The sequence below is a fragment of the Liolophura sinensis genome, chromosome 9, assembly GCF_032854445.1.
Source record: "Liolophura sinensis isolate JHLJ2023 chromosome 9, CUHK_Ljap_v2, whole genome shotgun sequence".
Lineage (NCBI taxonomy): Eukaryota > Metazoa > Mollusca > Polyplacophora > Chitonida > Chitonidae > Liolophura > Liolophura sinensis.
In genome coordinates, this window is record NC_088303.1 from 26,040,462 (window position 1) to 26,050,413 (window position 9,952).

At 37.7% G+C, this 9,952-nt stretch overlaps 2 protein-coding genes across 2 annotated transcripts; one reads left to right on the forward strand and one right to left on the reverse strand.

Annotated features, from left to right (window-relative positions):
• Positions 1–420: 420 nt before the first annotated feature.
• On the reverse strand, positions 421–2,246 carry LOC135474882 (beta-1,3-galactosyltransferase 6-like). The gene is made up of 2 exons (XM_064754537.1): positions 2,162–2,246; positions 421–1,624 (listed from the first exon to the last, which is right to left on the reverse strand). Exon 2 carries the CDS (start codon positions 1,529–1,531, stop codon positions 491–493), a length of 1,041 nt encoding a protein of 346 aa, XP_064610607.1. The 5' UTR covers positions 1,532–1,624; positions 2,162–2,246; the 3' UTR covers positions 421–490.
• Positions 2,225–9,554, forward strand: LOC135474883 (ubiquitin-conjugating enzyme E2 J2-like). Its single transcript, XM_064754538.1, has 8 exons — positions 2,225–2,359; positions 3,234–3,362; positions 3,833–3,873; positions 4,590–4,692; positions 5,117–5,207; positions 6,658–6,705; positions 7,103–7,183; positions 8,591–9,554. The coding sequence occupies exons 2-8, from the start codon at positions 3,241–3,243 to the stop codon at positions 8,825–8,827; spliced, it is 723 nt and encodes a 240-aa protein (XP_064610608.1). The 5' UTR covers positions 2,225–2,359; positions 3,234–3,240; the 3' UTR covers positions 8,828–9,554.
• The last annotated feature ends 398 nt before the right edge of the window (positions 9,555–9,952 follow it).

Here is a 9,952-nt window from a genome sequence, read left to right on the forward strand (position 1 = left end):
ACATTGTGATTTGTTGGTAGAGATTACCCATAATTGGAAATGGGGATTGAGGGTAAGGGAAATGGGTTGTTATGTGTATGCCAGAAATGTATATATTTTTAGAAACTTACCATCACATGCCATGGGTCAACTACATCTAAATTTGTGAGACTGATTATGGCTTACCACAGAAAATATTCATACACGCCCCAGATGTTGTCAAGGTCATGTCTGCCCTGATGGGCAGAATGTATATGGATATGTTGTACTGATCACTTCTGTCATCCTGGGTATAGAACTGCTATGTTATATACAGCTTGTTTCTGTCATGCTCGACAAACTGTTACGCTTTTACTGTACAGAACATTTCCATGATTCTATGTGGAAAATTTTAGTGCAGATCACTGATCTTGAAACATATCTTTAAAACTCACAACCATCTTTAGTAAGGTACAAAAATATTTTATTTCATGTAAAGGTAGAGTGTACATATACATTCCACTTATTTTGTTTAGGGAATTGTCGAGTCATTTCTGATACAACACAAGCTTGGTGGAGCATTCCAGTTATACTGATAAGATAAATGTTTTCTCTCCTCTTTTCGACACAAAACCCCAATGTCTTTCAAGGTGTTAAATTTTTCTCTCATGTTAGCAGGTGATTGTTTATGCAAAACAATGTACTTATTATTACATCCTCTGGATTCAAATTCGGTGTCAAACCTTGGGTCATGAACTCTTAGAATATCCAGTGGGCCCAACCATGCCCCCACAGAAACATCCTCACTGTTAAACTGTTGTAAGAATTTTGAGTTTATGGTTATGTAATGGACCAAGTCTGCTGATAAGACGTACCCACCTCCACGAGCATATGGTAGATATCTATCACACAACACCCAGTCTTTTTCTTTCCATTTTCCGGAGTGTTTTACCCGAGCAGCACCATTAAAAAAGCCCCAATAAAGTCTTTCTTTAGGCTGAAAGCGGAGCTCCTCCAGGAATGTATCCAAACGAACAAAGCTATCATCATCGACTTTTAACAAAAACTGAAAATCAACATTTTTATCTACCCACTGGAAGCTCTCTACAACTTTTGCTGTAAGCCCACCATAAGACTCTTCTACATTTTTCAAGAGCAGCAAATCATTATGTACAGAGTTCTCTCTTTCAACACCACGCAGATCATTTTTGTTTAATTTTTTAATTCCGATCAGAAATTTGACCATCACATCTTCGGGCATGTTGCTCAGCCAAGTCTCTCTGATAACGTCTCTTCTTTCCAAATTCTGTGGCCCTGACAGAACCATGATGATGACGGATGCTGCCTGAGACTTTTTGGCAGCAAAAATATGCTTTTTCCAGTAGGAATGACTTTTGACGAGTTCCAGATCCTCCTGGAAAATTCCATACGTCTTGTCCTCACAAGGCATGTTACAAAATGTCAAATACATCATAACACTGAAGCACAGAAAAATCCCACCAATCAAAATTGTTCCCGCATACTTGTTGAGACGGCGGTCAACTCCTGGGGGGAATCTCCCAGAATGCACCATTTCTATTATGTCCTAAGAGTCTCCTCGCCATCAAAGCATGTTCGTGCACTTGGTTTCACAGTTCTTTGCATAGTAGGCCTAATAAATGCAGTTCTGAAACACAAATGGTGGAATATACTTACAGGTATTATTAACACATTTTGGTAAGGTTTTTCTGTTAAGAATGACAAATGACACATCATACTGGCCATAACTTGTACTTTACTTTGCAAGTCATTTGACATTCAGGGCAAAAACAAAAACCCACTAACGAGCAGTAGGCTATATGCGAGATCAAAGATCAGTAAAAACTGTTCACAAGTATAGTGGGATTGTTTGTTTGTTTTTTTTTGTTTGTTTTTTTTAGAATTTTCTCAACCCAGTAAAACGCATTTGAAACTCTGGATTCTATGGTGGCCATACTGAGACCAGTGACATCATTATGGTGGGAGGAAACCGCGCAAAGTTAAGCTAGGGGAAAACACAAGTGCGTGCTGTTCTAGCAGTAGGCCTACTGTAAAGTATCACGACGTGCATCGTGGATTAATTTTTTTTTTTCTTTATTTCTCCTATGTCATTTTCACGCAAAACTGTAGCCTGAAACTCATGGGTTCTACGCATAGCTTTTGTAGCGTTTTAGCAACTTCTTACCATGGCACCATTTTCATCACACAAAGTTGCAGCACACCACCTTCCTGCCAACCCGTAACTTCAGAACTCCATGTTTACAACATAACTGGTGACGTCACGACAAATCGTGCACGGAAGTGGAACACAGGTACTTTCTGGACGTGTGTCAACTAAGACTGTCAAATTTAAGACGTAAGCGACAGAGAAAGGAGTAATCAGGTATGCGTTTGTACTGATTGTTTTGTAAACCATTCAATATTTGGGTGTACCTTTATGTAGAGGGATGGACAGAGAAATTTTTCAAAATTGGGTTTGGTTGCAGGATGGTATTTTGTAACTTACAACAACAACAACTTGATCTGTGTTGAAGTCTTTTTTAAAACTCCATAAGCCGGTGTAAAGCTGAAAGTGCGTCCCCGCACCGTTCAATTTAGGCCAGTCGTTTCTACATCTGTGCTCTGCATGAAACATAAATACTGGGAAAGCCCACTACCTAATCATATTTACCTCACATCGCCGCTGTTCCCAAAAAGAAACGAAACACTTCCCACTCACTCACCTGGACAGATCACCAGCCACCATGTTGTCATCATCACGATTCATGAATCACCATATTCTGCGTGATTGTCATTTTTGCAGTTGATGCATTCTGTACTGTGAACGGAAGCTGATTTTTGTAAATGGCAACATGGTGGCCAGTGACCTGTTCAAGCGAGCGGGTAGGATGTATTTCTTTTCTGTTCAGGTGCAGCAGCGATGTGGGGAAAATATGATTTGGTAGCAGGCTTCCCCAGAGTTTCTGCTTCATGTGGAACACAGTTGCAATGAACCCTGGCCTATATTGAACAGTGCTTGGACAAACTTTCAGCTTTGAACTGGATAGCATTTGGGACGATGGTACATACGTTAGTTCAGTAACTGCTAGAGTATTTGTGGATAGCTGTCTACCTGTTGACAAGAACTGCATGCACTTTTAAGTTTCACAGAAGTACAGCATTGAACACCAATCAGTAAAATGAATCGAATAATTTTGATTAGTTGTTAGGCAACGGTTTAATAAAACTACATGATAATTTATATTTTGTTCATTAAGATTAAAGATGTCTGCAAAGAGAGTAAACACGACAGCCACAGCCCGGCTAAAACAGGACTACATGAGAATTGCCCGTGACCCAGTCCCATATGTGACAGCGTTGCCTCTGCCCTCTAATATACTGGAATGGTAAGGACTTCAAATAAGCCTAAGTAAAGTATGAGGGCCTCCTTGGCTGAGTGGTTAATGTTGACAGCGCAGCAGAGTGACTGATGAGTATTTCACCAATGCTGTCTTTATCTCCAGTTGTACATGGGAAGGTTTGTCATCAACGTGCGAGTGGTCGTGGGTTTCCTCACTAACATCCCCTGTGTTTGGGATAGTGTTAGGTTACCCCCATCAGAGATATTTTTAAGGATGGCCTTAGGGTGTGCAAAATGGCATGGAAACTGCTGTCTGTGGTATTGGGAACATGGAGACCGTTCACTGGTTATGGGCCGTTGAGCTAATTTTAGTTATCTGAAGAAACTAAGTAGAAACTTTTGGCCACGCTAACTGGGAGTGCCCCTTTTGTGAATTCACACTTCACAGAGATGTGCATTAGCCAGGTTGTACTGAGGGATGTTGTGACATTGACATGTCTTCTCGTTCTGTTTCAGGCATTACATCGTGAATGGCCCAGAAGGTTCCCCCTATGAAGGTAAGACAAACAGGATATTTTATGACTTTCTTTGTTTTCTGCTGACATAGCTTTTATTACATAGGTCAGCTGAAACTGGGTTTCAGGAAATTATTATTGTTTAACACTGATTCATCAGAGACTCAAGATGCCATATCCACCAACCATCTGGTACACCAGGATGTCACAGAGTTCATGAGAGGACTTGTGAAACTTGTAAATTATAAAAATGGTAAACAGTGAATGATAAAATCAATTTTTTTTTCTCTCTCTCTCTGTTAAGTATTACTTAATATTACTTATATTTCACTATAAATATGTGACTACACCATCAGATCATTTGAAAAGAATGAAGTTTAGGGTTACTCTATATAAAATAAATGACTTCAAAGCTTGTGTAGTAGCTTATTATTTCTTTAACAAGGAAAAAAGACCATTCTGCAATCCAATCCTTTGATTTATGGTGACCGCAAAAGTGTACCCCACTATCAAGACTCGGGGAAAAATACAATCCCCAAGAACAGCAGCAGATTGTTGCTGATAAAACTTGACTCGGAAAACACTTTGTATTTGACATTGTGTATGTACATTGGTTAAGAGTAGTCGGAGCATACTTGGATTCACTTCCTGTTGCCATGTTCAAAGCAAAACTCAGCTGACATGATAATCTACTGTCATCTAGTTGTGTGTATGTACAGTTTTAGATTGCATTAATGTGATTGATCTATGGTTTTCAGGTGGCCTTTATCATGGGAAACTGGTGTTTCCCAGGGAATTCCCCTTCAAACCTCCTAGCATTTATATGATCACACCAAATGGACGGTTTAAATGTAACACAAGGTGAGTGCTGTAGTTTTTGCTAAATGTTGCCATGTGTTTGAATCGTAACTATTTAATACAGTATATATTATAATAAGATTTTAAGATTTATTTTAAAGATCTTTTGAAAGAACTTTGCTTGATCAAGATATTGTTGAGAAAACCAGTGTTACAGTTTTGCCTAAATTTACATAACTTGATCATTTCAAAACTTAATTGAATAGAAAGGATTTTGAAAATTTGTAAAACTTCAAGGTCTTTGCTCCAAGAATCCCTGGATATAACTTCAGTGATAGGTACATAATGTCATAATCCAGAGTATTTTATGCTTCATGTGACTGATTAACTTTCTTACATGGGTGGCCACCACTATCCCCCTGCATGTAAACTACTGGAATACTTAACTTTTAGCATTAAACAAGACATATATTCTGTGGTTTTTCAGACTGTGTTTGTCAATCAGCGATTTTCACCCGGATACGTGGAACCCAGCCTGGTCTGTTTCCACCATCCTGACCGGACTCCTCAGCTTCATGGTAATGCACTTTGTTTCATTGTAAAATATCAACCAGCTGTCTTTGTGGTTCATGAGGTGACACCAATTTTATTTTTGTGTTTTACAGGCAAGCTGACACTTAAATATCCAGTAAGAGAATAAATATAAAACTGAAAATCCACCTTTTTATTTTGATCGATCTTAAAGTTTTTTTTTTTTTTTATGATTTTCTTATTTTTCAAGGCCTTTCAGTTGTGAAAATATGTCTTCAAGAGGAAAAATTGCCAAGATTGTCCGCAGTTGAGGATTTTAAAATTTTTATTGTTAAGCTTTCCTCTGTCATTGAAATAATATTTATTCTGCTCATAAAACAATAACTAAAGTTGGTGTGGCATAAAGATGAAGTGAAAAGCTTTCAATTTTAATACATTACAAATCCTAAATAATTAAAATGCTAACTATTTCAGGTCCACTATTATGTCATTGTGCTCCAAAGGCAGATAAACCCTTGCACTATGAATAAACTCTCTTTTCGGTTTTGTAGTTTTTACATGTGGTCAAACACAGTGTATGATTAAAAGAAAAAACACATACAAAGCAATAGAACTAAACAACATTGTCATTGCAAAGAGTTTACTGTGTTACAGAGCATTTTGAATACAATTGCATTTCAACTTTTAACCCTTCCTATTAAACTTGTCCTATAAAGGTGACGTAATATTGTCTGCAGATAATGATATCATATCTTAACTTTGGTTCCTAATTGGAGAATTGGTATGATATTATAGTGTTATTGTGTGATAGCTTGTGGACACTGAGAAAGTGTTTTTGGGCTGTAGCATTATATCGTCAGGTTTGTCATTCACTTGACAAGGTAAGGTGGTAGCCCTTAGTCCTTGGACATTCTGATTGTGGTGTGGAAAAGCCTAGTCATTCAGCCATTGTTTATAATTATAAATATTTACTAGTATCTTTATTGTATTTCATTGCATACATTTGTATTCTGGCTAGTGACATACAAACAAACTAACAACTTATGGTGATTGAAATGCATCCAAAATTCAACTCCTTAAACTATTTATGTATGAAAAGACATGAGATATATATATATATATATATATATATATATATATATATATATATATATATATATATATATATATATAGGCAGTTTGATGTAAAGAGTGAATATCTCTTTCGTTCAGACTTGATATCTGCCTTGGTATAAAGGCATCACTTTATCACATGTAAGAAATGTTGAATATTAATCAATAATAGATGCATAGTCTACCTGATACAATCCATTTGCAACAGCTTGATGCCAGTATTAGGATTGTTAACCGCATAGCAGCATGTGCTTGTTTTCTCTGGCCTCTGAAATCTTAATATCTACTACTGTTAAATCTGATCACATTCATGTAAAGGAAGTGTGGTTGAAATGAACAAAAATAATCCTTTCTTGTTATCATATATCTGTTTTCTCTCTGCAGTTGGAAAGAAGTCCGACACTGGGAAGTATTGAAACCTCAGATTACACTGTAAGTTTACACATAGTATCAGCAGCAAATGGTTTTAAGACATTGGCGTTAACACATTGGAGTATCGCATTGACATAGTCCATCATTGCTTGATCCAGTGTACTTGTACCCACACCTCAATTAAAAGTAGCCTGTTTGAGCACTTATGCTTATATACGTTTTGAGATTTATGCACATTTTTCACAAGCCAAGATCAGATTTGGGATTTTATGGCCATCAGTAGCACCACTAATTTGGAGGTATACTAGTTCAAGTTGAGCGGGTACTTTGGAAAAACAGGATTGCAATCTGCTGCATTTTTGGAATTATTTTATCATCCATGGTGCCATTTTATTTTATTTTCCACGGTAGATTTATGAATGTAACAAACAATTTTGTTGTTGTCGTCTTGTTGTAGAAAAGACAGTTGGCGGCACAAAGTGGACCATTTAATCTCAATGACAAAATATTTTGTGAACTTTTTCCTGACGTTGCAGAGGTAAGAATGCATAATTTGCTTACTACATAAAGCCAATATATTTTCTCTGATAAAAGACAAAATGTTTATCTTGAAGAGCTTCTTTGGAGGATTGTTTTGACATTGCAGAAAAGATGAAGTTTGCTACGCGCCTAGCCAGTGATGGTTCATGTTGCTGTGCACTTTACCAGTGATGGCTCATGATGCTGTGCATTTTACCAGTGATGGCTCATGATGCTGTGCACTTTACCACTGTTGGTTCATGATGCTGTGCACTTTACCAGTGATGGTTCATGATGCTGTGCACTTTACCAGTGATGGCTCATGATGCTGTGCACTTTACTAGTGATGGCTCATGGTGCTGTGCACTTTACCAGTGATGGTTCATGGTGATGTGCTCTTTACCACTGTTGGTTCATGATGCTGTGCACTTTACCACTGTTGGTTCATGATGCTGCGCACTTTACCAGTGATGGCTCATGGTGCTGTGCACTTTACCACTGTTGGTTCATGATGCTGTGCACTTTACCAGTGTTGGTTCATGATGCTGTGCACTTTAACAGTGATGGTTCATGATGCTGTGCACTTTACCGGTGATGGCTCATGGTGCTGTGCACTTTACTAATGTTAGCTCATGATGCTGTGCACTTTACCAGTGATGGCTCATGGTACTGTGCACTTTATCAGTGATGGTTCATGATGCTGTGCACTTTACCACTGATGGCGCATAGTGCTGTGCACTTTACCACTGTTGGTTCATGATGCTGTGCACTTTACCACTGTTGGTTCATGATGCTGTGCACTTTACTAGTGATGGTTCATGATGCTGTGCACTTTACCAGTGATGGCTCATGGTGCTGTGCACTTTACTGATGTTGGCTCATGATGCTGTGCACTTTACCAGTGATGGTTCATGGTGCTGTACTCGTTACAAGTGATGGTTCATGGTGCTGAGCACTTTATGAGCGATTTTTCATGATGACCGTGATGACTTCGGCTTACAGTTTTAAAAAGGGTTATGGGAAAGATGGCTTACCTAATTCCTCAATCTTTCCAACTATCTCAGTGACCATTATTTTGAAGCATTCTGAGATACCTATGGGGTGTAGAGAAACAGTTTGCACAGTTTTATGAAGCGTGTATCTTTAGTGATACAAACAAATTATTTTAGTATTATTTTCATTATATTTGTGTGCATAAATTCTGGTGAAAATAAGTGCTTTAGAGGTTGAAAAGGTTTACAGTAAACTTTTGGAAGGTTTGGAATCATGTCAGCTGTCCATTTTTGTTTTTTTTTTGGCTGAGCGTTATGAGAGAATATGTCATAATTAGATTGCCTTAGAATACACAGATTTTCAGGAAAATGAGGCACATTTTTGGTAGGCTGGCTTTATGGCAGTGAATTGGCATGATGATTCTTTGTTGCAGGAAGTTAGAGAATTACTGAAGAAGAGAGAAGAAGAATTGCAAGCAGCCAGTAACAGCAACAATAGTAACTCTGTCGGCCAATCAGAGAACAGGTTACATCCGGGCCTTGGGCAGGCCAACACAAATGCACAGAATCAAGGATTCTTTAGCAGTGCACTTACAAACATTTTTGTCATCGTCGGCTTTGCTGCCTTTGCATGGACAGTGAAGTATGTGCTTCGTAATTTGGTGGAGTGAGAATCCACACGAACTTCTCATCTTCTGAGGACGGTTCTAATCATCTTGTGATACCAAATCAGCACCAGTAGGCGTCGAATGTTGAAGTGTCTGTATCTGTACATAACCCTACATGTTTATGGTTTGTATATAAAAATGTACTGTATATGTTATTGTGTGGACAGCTCTTAAAAAGCTAAATGGTGATTTTCAGAGAGCTTGTAAGGCATCAGTGGTCCTACTGGAATGTAGCTTTGTTTTGTTTTTATCCAGAACAATGTAATTCAGCAGCGAAATGTGGGATTAAAACCGTCGTTAATGTGACTTGCTGAATGAAAACACATGATCAGAGGCAAAGAATACACCAAAATGAAGTATGTGTCAGATGGAAGACCATTGAAAGCTGTCAAGGAACATTTTTTATTTATTTATTTTTTTTTATAATTTGTTTAGCCTAGTAAAATGCATTTGAATATTTTGTTCTGTGGTGGCCTTTTCTGGCAGCATTGGGACCAGTGATGTCACATAAGGTTTTCGGTATATAACACACATTAGACTGCTGCATTTCATCATTCAAAATGCATATACGTATATGTCTGTGAATGCATTCGCTAATTTGACCTTGAAACAAATTACTATGGGCAAAAAGTATGGATGTGACATAACTGATACCATCTGGGTCACAACAGACCACCGTAGAATCTGATTTAACATAATTTGACTTGTTTGAAAAAATTCTAAAAAAAACTAAATCACACTATTTTCCTGGACAGTTTTTATTGGTCTTTCATTGGATATATACTTCAATGATTTGAGTGGTCTTTGCCTTTAAGTTTATCTAGTAAAATTAACAAGAACATTAGGCTCTTTTGAAAGATTTTTGAAGGTCCAAAAAAGGTCAGAAATAACAAAAATGTTCCACCAATAGAATGGAAATGAAATAATGTCAGAATTCATTCAGTGTAGAAAAACATGCAGTCAATGACGTCATCATTCAGTGGGTCTGATTTGAAGGGAAAGGTTCAATCCTGAGCCAAACCAAAGACTACTTCCATGTATTTCTACCATCTTGAATTGGCCTTCAGTATTAATGTACGTGTTTTCATAATTGGACACTCTTTTATTTTTTTGTGGTAGATGTACAAT

Coding starts and splice junctions, on each gene's coding strand:
- LOC135474883 (XM_064754538.1), top strand. CDS start 3,241: ATGTCTGCAAAGAGAGTAAACACGACAGCCACAGCCCGGCTAAAACAG. Junction 3,363..3,832: donor CCCTCTAATATACTGGAATG/GTAAGGACTTCA, acceptor GTTCTGTTTCAG/GCATTACATCGTGAATGGCC. Junction 4,693..5,116: donor CGGTTTAAATGTAACACAAG/GTGAGTGCTGTA, acceptor GTGGTTTTTCAG/ACTGTGTTTGTCAATCAGCG.
- LOC135474882 (XM_064754537.1), bottom strand. CDS start 1,531: ATGGTGCATTCTGGGAGATTCCCCCCAGGAGTTGACCGCCGTCTCAAC.